This window comes from Paramisgurnus dabryanus, chromosome 1, assembly GCF_030506205.2.
Source record: "Paramisgurnus dabryanus chromosome 1, PD_genome_1.1, whole genome shotgun sequence".
NCBI classification, from domain to species: Eukaryota; Metazoa; Chordata; class Actinopteri; order Cypriniformes; family Cobitidae; genus Paramisgurnus; species Paramisgurnus dabryanus.
The window spans coordinates 31,116,549-31,133,197 of NC_133337.1; the positions used below are offsets into that span (position 1 = coordinate 31,116,549).

General features: G+C 36.6%; 1 protein-coding gene across 8 annotated transcripts in view; it reads left to right on the forward strand.

Annotated features, from left to right (window-relative positions):
• The window catches only part of abcc9 (ATP-binding cassette, sub-family C (CFTR/MRP), member 9), a 49,347-nt gene that overhangs the window by 12,507 nt on the left and 20,191 nt on the right, over positions 1-16,649 (forward strand). For 5 of the 8 annotated variants that reach the window (XM_065289777.2, XM_065289782.2, XM_073814559.1 and 2 more), the window contains 14 exons: positions 3,109-3,210; positions 5,956-6,028; positions 6,652-6,757; positions 7,955-7,987; positions 9,030-9,065; positions 10,271-10,372; positions 12,330-12,414; positions 12,617-12,697; positions 13,292-13,429; positions 14,860-14,985; positions 15,069-15,168; positions 15,246-15,493; positions 15,576-15,727; positions 15,804-15,873. In XM_065289777.2, coding sequence (XP_065145849.1) covers positions 3,109-3,210; positions 5,956-6,028; positions 6,652-6,757; positions 7,955-7,987; positions 9,030-9,065; positions 10,271-10,372; positions 12,330-12,414; positions 12,617-12,697; positions 13,292-13,429; positions 14,860-14,985; positions 15,069-15,168; positions 15,246-15,493; positions 15,576-15,727; positions 15,804-15,873 — 1,452 coding nt within the window. The remainder of the gene's footprint in view (positions 1-3,108; positions 3,211-5,955; positions 6,029-6,651; positions 6,758-7,954; positions 7,988-9,029; positions 9,066-10,270; positions 10,373-12,329; positions 12,415-12,616; positions 12,698-13,291; positions 13,430-14,859; positions 14,986-15,068; positions 15,169-15,245; positions 15,494-15,575; positions 15,728-15,803; positions 15,874-16,649) is intronic. The other 3 variants (XM_065289780.2, XM_065289781.2, XM_065289779.2) reach the window with 2 other exon arrangements.

Here is a 16,649-nt window from a genome sequence, read left to right on the forward strand (position 1 = left end):
AAGGGGCTTGTCCACCAACCAACATTGTTGCCTGAGTTGCGTGTGGGGCGGGTCTATCAAAAGAAGGTCTAGATTCTATTGGGGTAGAGGCATGTTTGTTTAGGTGATTTCAAATGTCAACATTGGCTTTCAGAGATCATGCACCCTGCCTTTAAAGGAACAGTATTTAAAGGGGTCATAGCGTGAAAATCTGACTTTTTCCATGTTTAAGTGTTATAGTTGGGTCCCAAGTGCTTCTATCAACCTAGAAAATGTGATAAAGATCAATCCAGTAACTTTGTTTGGGTAAGCCATTTACTGCAGGCATGTGAAAAATTAGGTCGTTCAGATTTCGCCTGTTTTGTGAGGTAGGTAGCAAGGCAAATTAGAATAATACCGCCCCCTTTATCTGCACTATCCAACCACAGCACTGCCATTTAGTGCAGAGAGAAAAAGGGAGAAAAGAAGGACTTGACAGCACAATTGAGTTTCAATTACAACAAACCACCATCATTGTGATCAGTGTTTAGACTTCATCCTCTCATTTGCATTTTAAATGTCACACCCAGAAACGGCACACTTTTGCTCAGGCCTACAAATTAGCAATTTTAACATGCTGTAATTAATTATCTGTGGGGTAAGTTGAGCTAAAACCTCACTTACGCACTCTGGGGATACCAAAGATTTATTTTACATCTTAAAAAAATCTCATAATATGACCCCTTTAAGAAATGTATATCAATTAATCATAAAATGGCCCTGATATGTCACTAGACATTAAGAAATCATATTCATTTCAAATACTTATATCACTCAAAACAGTGGTCTGGCCAGGATTGCAGTACCAGTTTTAGCCACAAGTTTTGTGATTGCAATACCAGTTTTGGCCACAATCCTACTTACTGTTCCTTTAAGATGCATAAAATGTTTCACTAATCATTTTATAAAAAAATCTTTTAAAATCATTTAAAATCATATGCTAACAATGCCAAGATGAGGTAGTTAAAATAGTTGTGTGTGTAAAATAGGCCAGATTATTTTAATTTTGTTCGCTCTATCTCTACCAGTGTTGGGTGTTAATAGTTACTTATTAGTTACTGTAATTTAATTAATCGTTGAAAAAGTAAAGTAAGGGATTACTCTTATTTTTCCAGTAATTTAATTACAGTTACCTCTGATGTATTTGAACTAAATACTGTGTATGGACTGTACAATTATATATAATACAACAGTTTTTACATCAAATTAACATAAAAATGTATAGTCTAACTTTAAAATAAATGTTTTTATGTGTCCTTCTCCCTTTAAATACGTTGGTGAATTAATACAAATAATGTTAACACTTTAGTGTAGTTTCAATTCTCACTATTAACTGGTTGGTTATTAACACTAATATTACTAAGATATTGGCTGTTTATTAATACTTAAAAAGCACATATTAAAGGAATATTCCATTTTCTTAAAAGAAAAATCCAGATAATTTACTCACCACCATGTCATCCAAAATGTTGATGTCTTTCTTTGTTCAGTCCAGAAGAAGTTATGTTTTTTGAGGAAAACATTGCAGGATTTTTCTTATTTTAATGGACTTTAATAGAGCCCAACATTTAATACTTAACTCAACACTTAACAGTTTTTTTCAACGGAGTTTCAAAGGTCTATAAACGATCCCAAACGAGGCATAAGGGTCTTATCTAGCAATACGATTGTCATTTTTGACAAGAAAAATAAAAAATATGTAAAATTAAATTTTTTATAAATTTTTATAATTTAATATATACAATTTTTATTATGACGATTTTTGCGCCTGTGTTCTTTCATGTGCATGCTTTTTGAAATCGCCATAAGTCTTTCAAAAGTTAGTTATTATTTTAAAATATTATTCTAAATATTTACTAAATCTTATTCATGTCAGAGTGGTTTTATAAGCGTTTTAGGCATATTCACCAGAACTTTTATTTTAATTCTTTAATATCTTGTCATCTATATTTGCATTTCTGAAGTTTAGAAAATTGAAAGAACGTTCTTCAGCCAAAAACTTTATTTATGTACATTATATATATATATATATATATATATATATATATATATATATATATATATATATATATATATATATATATATATATATATATATATATATAAAGCAGAAAAAAGAAGGCGGCTTGTTACACAACAGTTCACAAGTTCTGCCCATATAATCTTAGCACATGTGTTAAACAGTTTTAGCCTGCTGTTTGCTGTAGTGAGGCTTGGGGTGGACACTTGAGGTCTCATTTGCCCCTTGGACTACTTATGATGATTATATAGGGACAGCCATAGGGTGTGTAGAAAGGTAGGAGGGGTCTGCCTAAAGAACTGACGTCGAGACGTAAGAGGGTGCTTTTATACCATGGTAATATTAAAGGATCAGATGGGTGAACTCCTCTCGAACTTACATTTAATTACGTCATTTCGTTCTGGACCTCAAGAGTAAAAAAAGTGAGTTTGGTAAAGTTGCACTAAGCATAAATATGAAATATAAACAATCTGATTGAGATTTAAGCTTGACGTCATAACTTGCAGTTTGACCCCAAATAACAGCAAACATGATACTCAGCACTGTCACGTCTCTAGAGGCGACTCTCCTACGTTTAGGGGCCTGAAACGGGAGCACGTCTTTGGGAATGGCTGAGATTTCATAAAAGTGTTGAAGACAAGCCGTCTCTCTGGTCAGCACAGTGACCCTCAGCTGTTTTCTGAGAGACGGAGAAGCATATAACTATATAGCATATAAGAGAGTTGGAAGAAGGGGTGAAGAAAAGAGAGAAGGAGAGATTTGGGCTGAAGACTGAGGATTGAAAGATTTAGTGTGGCGGGAAGAAGGGGGACATCAGGGGAAAGAGGGTGTCAAGTGGAGAAAATGGGGTTGCACAAGAGAGAGAGAAGTCATGTTTCTTTTTTTATAATAGGGTTATGACCTCAGTGGGACATACATTTTTAAATAAAATTGAAATGATATTTTAAGTCATGATTCACTCTCAGGTCAAATCACTAAGTGTGGTAAAAGCTGGATTAAATTTAGCAACAGCTTTTGACAGTCATGTGATGTTTTCTGCTTTAACATTTGCCTTAATTCTATCATTACAGACGAAGGCAATAAACAGGAAGGGACGCTATCGTATGGATAACTATGAGCAGCCTATGCGCAGGCAACTGCGGCCCTCAGAGACCGAGGACATCGCCGTAGAGGTCAGACTTTCCTCACTATCTTCTACAACGACCACATCAGCACTGGTCCTCAATGCTTCTTACACACAAACACAGAGCTAAAGTTCAAGATCTGCTTGTTCTTATTTACATGTCAATAACCTTCAAGTCACAGCCAATAAGTTGTTTTACTCATTGTGTGCCTGAGAATATAAAAAAGTATAACTAGAGTAAGGCAACTCTTTCAATGTAAGAATAGGCTCTTAATAAAACCATTGAAATTGGAATTGAATTGGCCATGCCCAAATTGAGTCGCACTCACAGGAGGAGGAAAAATACAGAATATATTGCATCATAATTTAAAGAAATTCAAAGGATTACATAATTAATTAAATATGCAGATTTAGTCCCTTGTATTTAATATTTTCAAATGACCTAAATTAACACATCTATCAAAATGCTTTTTCTCAAACAGCACTACAAGATAATAAACTGTTTTCAAATAACTTAATGATTAAATACAAGTAGCCAACCGTTGGGCTCCATTCTGAAGAGTTTTGGATAACTTATGCTGCGTTCACACCAGCCGTGGTAGAGGCGGCAAAAACGTGCCATTCGCGCGTAGTTGTACACTTAAACATTCGCGCGTGAAATTCTATTCATTTCGAGACATTCACGCAGAAATTCGCATCCTGTAAACACGTCACTGATTGGTTAACGCAGATTTTTCAACTCACGCGTTTTCCCGCGGCAACGCTCAATTCGCGCAGAACGCCCCATCTGCGCCGCTCGTTCCACGCCATCTACGCCGCAGGATGCCTAATTGCATCTTTGCATTGACTTAACAAGTAACATCTCTACCGCGTTTGGCTTGAACCCTGCATTAGAGACATACAAGTTAAAAAAATACGTAAAAAAATAAGTTAAAGTAAAAGTCCCCCTGCAGATAATTTTATCAATTAAAACAAAATTTTTAGCATTATAATAGCATTTGTACGTTTTCCTGTGACAGTAATTTTTTCAAGTTTAAAATAGCTCAAATGTAACCATATATCCTTGCCTCATTTAATATACGCAAACCCATGAATATGCACATTAGTCCCCGCCTTCACTCAATTGCAACAGCTCAGACCATAGATATAAATGTACATAGATGCGACATTCAGCAGTTTCAGAGGTTCTGGCTAGATATGATACAGCTACGGACAAATCTTGCAGGATGTTGGGTTTAGGGTTATATTTGGGGGTAGGGTTAGGACAAAAACAGCGGTTCTGGTTAGGTAGGATACAGCTACAGCTTAAATCCCGTAAAATGTTGGGTTTAGGGTTAGGTTTGGGGGTAGGGTTAGGATGAAAAACAACGGTTCTGGCAAGATAGGTTACAGCTACGGCCTAAATCCAATGAAATGTTGGGTTTGGGGGTAGAGTTAGGATTAAAAAACAGCGGTTTTGGTTAGGTAGGATACAGCTACGGCTTAAATCCCGTAAAATGTTGGGTTTAGGGTTAGGTTTGGGGGTAGGGTTAGGGTAAAAAACAGTGGTATGGCTAGATAGGTTACAGCTACGGCCTAAAACCCGTGAAATGTTGGGTTTAGAGTTAGGTTTGGGGGCAGGGGTTGGAAAAACAGCGGTTCTGGCTAGATAGGATACAGCTACGACCTGAAATGTTGGGTTTAGGGTTAGGTTTGGGGTTAGGATGAAAAACTGCGGTTCTGGCTAGATAGGATACAGCTACGGCCTAAATCCTGTAAAACACAGAGTCTATGCAATTTATATCTATGGCTTGAACTACTGATCCACTCGTTCAACTGTGACGTGATTGGTTGCATGTTTTGATTTCAAACCGCGGATTTCATTTTGTCCTTGAAAATCTCACCACAGAGACATATAAATAAACAATAAAAACTTGATTTTCACCACAGAGGGACTTTAAACATTATAACATTCAAGTTAAATACCTAACATGTTTTTTCAAACATTAATTATATTATGTAATGTTCTTAGAAAATTTATATTGCAATGCCTTTAAATTTAGTTTAAAAGTTTAATTTAGTTTAGGGTTAGGGTTAGGTACACATGTTCACATGTACACACAAACACATACACATACATGTTCGTTCCTTTCTCAGCTGGTTTAAAACCCACATATTAGGCATGGTATTATTTAAAGGTGGTTTGGGTTCAGCTGTGGGTTAAGCTTTTCGCCGAGTGCACTTCGTGATTCTCATGAGAAGAACGACACTTAAAATCAGAAGGACATAAATTTATTGTTTATTTTTTTGTTTCTTTGTCCCCCGGAGGGTTGACTTCCTTTGCCGTCCCTCTGGACAGCAATAGCCTTTAAGCTAATGAGCTTAGTAGCAAAACACACATTGTGTAAAACTACATGCAATCTCCCACATTGACCCACTGTCACATCCGCTCGGTCTGATATGAATATAATATACACTGACATTTATACTCCTTCACCTCAGTCATTCACCAACTCTTTCTCTCTCTTATTCTCACAGATGTTTATAATTTATCAGTATTCTGTTTTTCCCACTATTCACTATTTTACTGTACTGTTCCAGTGAATGGGAGTGTTATTATTGCTGTAAATAAACATTGGAAAATTTTAATTTAAAACACATCCGGATGATATGAATGTGACAGATGCAGCTTGCGTGGTGGCAGATTAAAAGAGCAGCGTGCGTCAGACTTTATTGCATTGCTTGGTGTGCTGGCTTGCCTCAAACTTTGTAATTCAATTGCTTTTTATTTGTATTTTTATCGGTCAAAATCAAGGTGAATGATGGGTTCTTCACATGGGGAAGCTGTTTGTCGACGCTTTCGGATATCAACATCAGGATCCCTTCAGGTACACGGCCTAGGAGTTATTTGAATATAGTCAATAGCATTATTGTAACTTGGCGCTACCATCAGTCATGTACATAAAAACAGATACATTATTGATTATTATAGATACATTCCCACACATAGTACACAGAGATCTTTAACCTCAAGTCTTTACAGGAATTCAGATATGAATAGTCAATGTCCTTGCTCGTGGCTTACAAGGCTTATTAACTATTTCCCTGCCATTGACGAGTTATTTTGTCAATTGAGACAAAACGCTTCCCGGCCATTGACGCTTCCCTGATGAGTTTTTATGGTAATCTATGGTAGTTTTATGGTAATAAAGAAAATTTTCCTGGAAGGCATTTTGAGAACCTTTGTGAAAAAATGCTGGCGGGGAATGAGTTAAAGCTGTAAGCTTAACATATGGACATCCCTGTAGCCTGCTCTAGTCATCCCAGCTCCCGCAGACAGCATCCATCCATATACCCAGACAGCAGATGACTCCAGGATGGATGCACACTGGATCCGCACTGAAGTCAGCAGCTCCGGTGCGGATCCGGCCCTGAGTTGTCTGCTGTCCAGGTAACCACAGGGGCAACACCTGAACATCCTAATCTGTAACCATCTCATTGGCCACTTTAGGTCAGCTGACCATGATCGTGGGCCAGGTGGGTTGTGGGAAATCATCTCTGTTGCTGGCCATGCTAGGTGAAATGCAGACCATCAGCGGGAAAGTCTACTGGAGCAAGTAAGAGAACATTTACTGACGAATTACTGTATATATGCTGTGTGTCAAAATTAATAATTTTATTTAAAAGCTTGTCATTTTACTCAACGTAGTGGAGAGCTGTGAACCAAAACTGACCTCTGCTGTTTTTCCGGACGCCAAAGCACTTTTGAATGTTTTGAATGTTTATGTTTATCTACCAGAAAACAGGGGAGTACATGTGCACGCCAGACCCATCAGATGCTAATCAAAGCCTTTATCTTTACAAAAGCACATGGAAATATTCTCATGTCTGTTCTTGTCACTGTTATAATGATGTACATGATGTATGTACAATGGTGTGCATACATACGACCATCTTACTTTCTGTTTGTCTGTGTGTGTTTGCCCCCTCATGTAAGATCTTTTCATTACTCCCAAACTGTCTGTGTTCCCCCACATTTCATATCTTCTCTTGCTTTTCTTTCTGTGAATATCTCCATTTAACAGCCTGTCCTGAAGATGGTCTCGGATTAGCATTTGTATGCAAAGCCAAGCTACCCTGATCTCGTGAGAATTCGTACGTTTTTTACGAGTTGGCGAATATGAAGTGAATCGTACAAAAATGTTTGAATTCTGTAAAAAAAAACAATAATGATACCCCCCACCGATAACCCCAAAGCAAATCGTACAAAAATGTAGGAATGTGATCGTACAAATTAATAAAAATTAGCCACCTCGTAAAATACGTACGATTAGCCATGAGATTGTGTTGCAGATCTACGTAGCTTATAAAGATCTACAGTAGTTGGGGTTTTTGCCAGTGTTTGCTGACAAAAAGCAGTTTTTGGCTAATTTAAGAACCATTCAGCTTATGAAATCATAAAAATAACTACGTTCAGAATATCTAAAAAAATAAATTTACAAAAAACTGGATAAAGACTTTTACTAGTCAGAAAGAGTTGTCTTTGCAAACAGCGAAATGCATCTTAGTCTATTTTTCAATTCCAAATTTTCTAATGGCAGTGACATCACTCCCCACCTAAACTCTACGCTTATGTTTTTACTAAACTGATTACTAAATACCTAACACAAATCACTATTCAACACGGGTGGAGTAAGTCAGTGTTATTAAAAAAAGCACTGTCTACTAATACTTGTGACTTGTGTGTGTGTGTGTGTGTGTGTGTGTGTGTGTGTCTTGTTTTTCTGTATTCTCTTCCTTATGCACTCAATCAGACTGCCTGATTATGAGATCGAAGGGAATATAAGGTATTTCAACAGGGGTTTTTACATGCTTACATTCACACAGCAGTGCAGCATTTTCTATTTATAAATGCCTGTGTTATACAGATAAAGTCAGGGTATTATTTCAGGACATTTATGTAGGAGATATACTATACCTTTTCTAACAGTAGCATCTAATTTCTTACTTTCTAACTAATCATGTGTTAAAAGGTACGTTCACCGAAAAATTTAAATTGTGTCATTATTTAATCACCCTCAAATTGTTTTAAACCTGTAAGAAAATCTTTGTTATGCTGAACACAAAGAAAGATATTTTGAAAAATTTTAATAACCAAACAGATCTGGGGCACCATTCACTTCCATAGTATTATTATTTTATCATATGGAAGTCAATGGTGCCCCAGGTCTGCTTGGTAATTTTTTTTATAAATATCTTCTTTTGTATTTACCAGAACAAATTTGAGGGTGAGTAAATGATGACAGAATTAAAAGAAAATTTGGTGAACTATCCTTTTAGCATTACAAAATGAAGTGATGTAAGTAAATGTTTTTTAAGTGATAGTTCACCCAAAAATTATAATTCTGCAATTATTTATTCACAGTTATGTTGTTTTAAACCTGTATGCATTTCTGCAAAGTATAAAATGTATTCAGAAAAAAATTCTTGCTTTTGTTCATACAACAAAAAATTGTCTCGGACCCCATTGACTTTTATTGCAATGACAGAAGCAACGGAGACATTCAAAATATCTTCTTTTATGTTCTGCAGAACAAAGTCATACAGGTTTCAGCATATTTGATTTTTGAGTGAACTGAACGTTTATCAAATTGACTAATGTTACTATATAACATAATGTGCAACCTAGAAAATCTAGCATTCTCATACACGGTGAGTTCAGAGTTTGCATGAGGGGTTCAGTGAGTCTGTAAAAGTTCAAAACCCCTGAGGTAGCACAAGAAAGATCTATTTGAATTGCCGTGTCCAACAAAAAGCAGTGTCCGGCTTGTGTGACTGTGCTGCTATGGGCATAAATATCTTCTAATGTACCTGACTTGCAACTTGCAGCGGGCACGACACAATCCTCTCTTATGAAGAATGGAGGTACATATTCATTTACAAATCCTTTTAAACATGCAGTGACCCCATTCATCTGTCCATTCATTTATTACTCTTACATTTCTTCTTAACTCTTTCCCTGCTATCGACGAGTTATCTCATCAATTAAGAGAAAACGCTTCCTTGCCAATGACGAGTTTTTACGGCAATCCATATTTATGCTATTATCCACTGGGTGGCGCTCTTGTCCAACTTATAGAAGCATCCACTGATCCAAAAACTGTAAAAACTGTATGTTTTGATCATCGGCTTCATCGCTCTGAATATGATGAAAAGTGAACAAATAAAGATATGATAACAGTTTTTTTTTAAGGTCTGTTCTTTCATTTGATATGTTGTTTGTTAAAATATTTAAATAAGAACATTTTCTGGAAGGCATTAAACTTTTGTGAAAATCATAAAAATTCTGCCGCTGACTGGCAACTTTTTTGAAAAAAAAAAAAAAATGCTGGTGGGGAAATAGTTAATGCATCTTCCATTCATCCTCCTGACCTCCTTGAACATTAAAATAATATGTTATGCTGTTTGTTTTTGTGAAGTGCAAAGTGTGCGAAAATGTTGGGAGTCTTTACCTCTCTTGGTGACACCTCTCTTTATGAATATTTATTAAATATGAATATTTACTTATGAATAATTTGTCTTCCTAAGACATTTATTTATTTTTGCTATCTTTGCAATTATTGAAGCTGAAGTATGTCATTTTTCTAAGCCAATTGAAAAATAACAAGTTGTTTCCAAACAGGAACATTCTCCTCATCCTTCATTGGTCAAAATATTGTTAGTCCTACCCTGAACTTCACACCATTGTTTGAGGCAGAATTTAACACGTTGGGTCACACAAAAAACTGGTATTAAAGATGATCGTTGATTTTCAAAAAATCTCAAGTAGCTACATGAAGGGCTCCCTGCATTTGTTATTGTCATGTAGCTTATTATTAACACAGTTTTTCTCCATTTCATCTCAGAGTTTTTAGTGTTTTGGTGTGGTGGCATCCAGAGTGTTTATTTTAACATCAAATCAATTAAATTTTTTCTTCCTTGTTCCCTCCTCTCTCTCTCTCTCTCTCTCTCTCTCTCTCTCTCTCTCTCTCTCTCTCTCTCTCTCTCTCTCTCTCTCGCTCTCTCTCGCTCTCTCTCGCTCTCTCTCTCTCTCTCTCTCGCTCTCTCTCTCTTTCTTTTTAATGGATTAGTAAAAACAGGTATTCAGTTGCCTATGCAGCCCAGAAATCCTGGCTGCTCAATGCCACTGTAGAGGAAAACATCACATTTGGAAGTTCTTTTAACAAGCAGAGGTAAGGTCAAGATTTGTCAATTCTATCATTTTATAAAGTTTAGTTACCCAAGTTCTGGAGGAGCATGATCATCCAAGGGCATAGTTTTGGTTTGAACACAAAATATCATTTGAAGTCATTGTGTTGGATTCCTATCTTTAGAAAGAAATATTATTTCATTTAATTTAACATAGACTTTATTAAACGCTACCTTATTTAAACATAAACGTATCAATTCAAGGGCCATTTTTATCCGAATCTGCATATGAACTCCACCCCATTATCTCATTGATGGCTGGTATCTTATTTCAGTTAAGGAGGGGCGAGTACTCTGGGTTCTGAGCTTTGAGCCCTCCTCTTGGAGAGCATATCAAATATCTTTATTATTATATCTGATTACATGTATATGCAAACTTGTGAACCTTGTCAACCATGTGAACTTTTCTCTGCGGATTGCAGTAATTTTGGCACCGCTTTGCTTTTAGATTCAGATATAGGGCAGCAGTTAATTTTAGGTTTTTAATTTTGTTGGGTTGAAATGTTACATACTCTTATTCTGTCATACTATTTTAACTGATTGGAAACTCTTTGTGGAACTTTGTCACGACAGCTTTAGTTTTTCAACTTATTCAAAAATGTTCTGGGTTCTAAAATTGGTTTTGAGATGTCATATATTAAACTCTTAACAGAGGTATAAAAGTTTGTACACGCCAAAAGCGAAGCATTGCATTCCTCACCCTTGATTATTCGCAGGATTTAACGTTGAGTTATGCAAATTTTTCGCTTGAGTTGAATTTTTTTGTTTTGAGGCAAATACATTGTAAAAAGTAAACGTTGGATTAACGTAAAAAATTACTTTCATTGGTAATGCCTAAAAAAATTTAAATTTTTAACTTACATTTTCTCACATTAAGTATTTTAGGTGTTACCAGTAGAAGTAATTTTTACATTTATTTCACCTTAAATTTTCATTTAAGTGAGAAACGTTAATTTGAAAAAACTTAATTTAGGAATTACCAATTAAAAATTATTTTTTTTAAGTTGATCCAACTTTTACTTTTTTACAATACATGTATATCACATGTTCACGGCAATCGTGCCACCCAGTTTCCATCATTCACATCGCTCAATGAGAATTTTCATCTATTTGCATCTTTGCATTGACTGCATTTGACAAATAGTTAAATTCCCTTCTGGTGTGTACGCAGCATAACTGTACAAACTGGCAACCTTTTACTTTACTACATTGTGATGCGTACAAATGCACTTTGCACTTCACTACATTTAATAAATACAGGTTGTTTTTAACCTTAATACTTAAGTACATTATAAAAATGTAGTAGGCCTACTTTCTTATAAAAAAGTTTAGTTACTTTTTACTCACGAATTATAACTAGATGTTAGATTTTTAACGAAATTAGGTATTAAATAAAATTGTATTCAAAAGTATGATGCTCAAGAATCTATTATAAAAGGTTAGTTCCAATCCTTGATTCTGGTTGGTCAATAGCTGTATTTTATAATAAAACAGCTGTGACCGCTTCACCCAACGGTTCTATTTATCACTGCACCCTTAGCAACCACACATATCGGCTTTCATGCACATTACATATTGGAATGTTGTTGTTCACGGTCAGGGACTATTTTTTCTAGCGGAAGGAATGCTTTTATTGATTTAACGTCATGAAAGTTGCATTAATATATATTTTTTAATTTAATATTGTGTGGTAACCGTTTTATAAAAGCAATAAGGTACTCGAGGCAAGTGCTGTATCGTGAATAAGTAACGGCTGAAGGGGTTGCAGGCACTCCGTTTCGCGTTGTGCCTTAAAACGCCCTTCAGCTGTTACTTATTTACAATACAGCACAGCCTCTCATACATTATTGCTTACGTAAAGTATAAGAAAACACTTAAACACTATTATTAAAGTAAAGTACTTAGTACTTTTACACCACTTACTCTTTATTTGTTGGCCAGATACAAAGCGGTGATAGATGCCTGCTCGCTTCAACCAGATATCGACCTGCTTCCTTTTGGTGACCAGACCGAAATCGGAGAAAGGGTAAGAGAGGACGAGAGAGGTTTGGCGTTTCTCTGACTTCCAGTATTTCAGTGTGTCTGGGCATGAGACCAGCTATCTGACATCAGCTGCTGTAGTACTACTAATCGGATAAAGATCTGATATATAGTATAGACTAGCAGAGTGTTGTATGTTGTCAGAATCAAAAGTGTTTTGATTTGCATTTGTGTGTGTAATCCAACAGGGCATTAATCTCAGCGGCGGTCAGAGACAACGCATTTGTGTGGCCAGAGCGCTGTACCAGAACACCAACATTGTTTTCCTGGTATGAATCAACTTTTGCAATGCAGAGACATGTGGATTACGCATCATAGGATCCACATATACACACAAGCATGCAAACATATCACACTCATCTATTGCTGATAGTGTCATAAAGTGCCTCCACCCTGCGAAGTAATCTCTTTCCGAATGATGTGCCATACATCTGATATGTTTGCGTTGCAAAGGCTTTCTGATGATCACCACAGTTTTAAATTTGATTTAGGATGAACACCCAGATAAGATTTCCAAACCGATGTGTGATAACTCGTGGCACATAAACAAGAAGGTTAGCATTGGATTACTGTACATAAAAACACACCCTTCTGGGCCGGATCATAAATTCATCTTCCTATAATCATTCTTTGGAATGACGTTGTGTCTCACATCCCAGACAGTCATAGAGTTTGATTTAGTGTCATTTTAGGTTAATCTGTCAAGTATTTTCAAGTAAGTTTGGCGTGACCATAACAAATAATTTTTTTGCAGACAGTGACATTGGAATATTGAATTTCAGAACTAAGAAATTCCATTTCCATGATTTTATCTCATGTAAACTGAATGCAGAATTAACCCTTTAACCTGGTTTTGGTAATAGGATGACCCATTCTCTGCCCTGGATATTCACCTCAGTGATCATCTGATGTTGGAAGGAATTCTGAAGTTTCTGCAGGATGACAAGAGGACCGTGGTTTTGGTCACACACAAGCTGCAGTATCTCATCCACGCTGACTGGGTAACTCATGGGTTTGATAGTATTTGGAGATGTAAGACAACGAGACTGGTGCTTAGACAGAGAAAATCATTTGCCATTTTTTTGCTTTGGAGATGCAAAATTTGGGGAATTACTAATCAATGTATTGAAAAGAGGAATTGGTTGTTGTATGAATACAATCATCAATACAATTCTACACTGCAAAAATGTGTTTCTTACTGTTTCCTACTTTTAACTTTTTTATTATATTTGTCTTGTTTACAAGTTCAATATCTAGACTTTAAGGATGCATTTACTTATGATGCAAAATGACCTTAGATATAAAGTCTATTTATATAATATATAAAATGAACGAGTTTAAGCTTAAAATAGAAACAAATATGCTAATGGAGTACGAATAAAAGTTTTTAGTAAAGTAATAAAGAGATAAACTTAATAAAAGGCAGATTCGTTTCTTGTTTTACGCATAAACTTTTTGATTTTTTCCCTTTAGAAAACAACTTAACCATAGCATCTTAGGTCATTTTGCTTCTCTTAATTTGAACATTTTTGATTTGTAAAAGGGCCCTATTTTAATGATCTAAGCGCATTGTCTAAAATGCAAAGCGCAAAGCTACAGGAAAAATGGTTTATGTGCCATGAGCACAGACTAAGGGCTCTATCTTACACCCGGCGCAATGCGGCGCAATGCAGCGCAATGCGCGACGCAAGTGTCTTTTGCTAGTTTCCACCCTGCGCAATTATAATTTTCACGTTTAGCGTCACATTGTTTAAATAGCAAATGCATTTGCACCCCCTTTTGTGCCCAGGGGTGTTCTGGTCTGAAAACGAGGTGTGTTGGCACGTACTATTTTGAGGCAATTAAAATAGACTACGCCATTGACCAACAAAAACCTGGTCTAAAGTCTAAAGTCTATGGCGCAATATGTTTTTTTTGTTATTTAAAGAGCGCATTAGGAATATGCGCCTATAAAAACAATGCAGGTTTGCTTATCACATAGTACATGAATGTAGTCTATTTTAGTTCCCTCAAAATCGAATTCACAGTATTTGAAAAACAGTAGGCGAAAAGTGATGACCACTACTTCTGGCAAGATTTTCAAGTGTGTACATGCGATGGACACTTTACCCGAAGAGGAATCCACATAGAAAAAAGAAAGGTGTTAACATATTCAAAAATGCTATAGAAGCATCCACACGTCTCTATTCAAATGTAAATAAATAAAGAAAACAGCTGTTCCTCATCCAAATTAATGGATCGCCTGTTATTAGATGACATTATGTATGGTGGATGTTGTTCGTCTGAATTTCATTTACACTAATCATATTTATAGAACATAAAATTTGATGGTCGATGATTAGATACATACATCAAATCAGTGCGATTTCAGATTCAGGGATATTGTAGTGAAATAATTTTACTATATAACTTTACATTCTCTGTGGGACAGATAATAGCCATGAAAGACGGATCTGTTCTGAGGGAGGGGACATTAAAGGATATTCAGACTCACGATGTGAAGCTCTATGAGCATTGGAAGACCCTGATGAATCGACAAGACCAGGAGCTCGAGAAGGTTATTCTCCATTTCACAGTTCATCTCTGCTTTACATCGACGGTCGGTGGCTAATTTTAACATGCTTGGATGCTTTATTTTAGGAGACTGAACTGGAAAGTCAGACCACTCTCGAGAGGAAAACCTTGAGAAGAGCGTTTTATTCAAGAGAGGCCAAAAACCAGATTGACGATGAAGATGAAGGCAAGTGTTCTCCGACTTCCCAGCCTATATTGTTTCCTGTTTTTTAGTACTAAAGAGTTTTTATTTTTATTCCATAGAGGAGGAAATGGAGGAAGATGAAGACGACAACATGTCCACCACCACCAGCCGACGTTCTAAGATCCCGTGGAGGATGTGCTGGCGTTATTTGTCCTCAGGTGGTTGCCTCATGGTCTTCCTCATGGTGTCCTCCAAGTTGGCCAAGCACTCTGTTATGGTTGCCATCGACTATTGGTTAGCGGACTGGACGTCCTCAAATTTCTCTGTCAACGGGACCAATAACACCAAGACTTACGATGGCGCAGAGGTGAAGCACCTGTGATGGAAATGTAGTCTGTCTTCTTTAATTAAGCTAGCGGTGTTTAAGTGTATCTGTTTGCGGTTCACAGCATCACTCTTATGTGCCAGTGTTTATAATCCTGTGTGGGTCAGCGATTGTCCTTTGCCTCATCACGTCCTTAACTGTGGAGTTTTTGGGTGTGGCTGCTGCTACCAAGCTTCATCATAATCTTCTCAACAAGATCATTCACGCCCCCATCAGGTATTAACCTAAAGAGACATTTCCTGATGCTGATGCTGACATGCTCAACTAAAACTTTTTTTAATCTACCCTTTAGATTTTTTGATATCACCCCACTGGGACAAATCCTGAATCGTTTCTCAGCGGACACCAACATCATCGATCAGGTAAGAATAAGACTAGAAAAACGAAAGGGGGGTGCTGTTATTGGGTGTTTTTTACTTTAGAGCTTTTGGTTTGGACCGGAGTCAGTATGATTGTGTTTGGATGAAAAATCTTTTTAAGGGCGTGCACACCACACTAAGAAAACCACATTTGAGTCAGCTGAAGGATATGGACCTGGGTATGGTTATTAGTACAGTTTACAATTTGTAAGTGATCTGTGCCAATATGTGAAAGAGAAGCGCTATTTATGATTTGTTACTTAGCAACATTGATATCTGTTACCTAGCAACAGGCGCTAAAAGTGGTACTTAAGTCATGGAAAACCTGAGAATAAAGGAATTTTAAAGAGCACCTATTGTCCGATTCACATTTTTCTTTGGTGTGTAAGTGTGTATTAATAGATGTTAATGATATGCAAAAGGTACAAACCCCAAAGTAATTGTTGACGCGAGTTATCATCTCCATCATAAATCTCTTTTCTTGGACTACAACAAACACACAGATTGTAGGCAACAGTTTACTTCCTGGGATTGGTGATGTAGACAAGACCGACATTATCATAATTCCTCCCGCTTTGACTCACAGCCTGTAAGTTAACTCCTTTTAGCATTGCATTGTGAACGAATCTTTCAAACAAGGTAAGGAGCGCCACATTTCCTGCTGACGTCAGAGTTATTTAGGCAAAACACAACGTACAGATTAGCCCGCCAATCAGGGACACAGAGCTTTTCAAATCTGTGCGTTTTAGGAAAAGACTGAAATCTGGAGCTACAAAAAT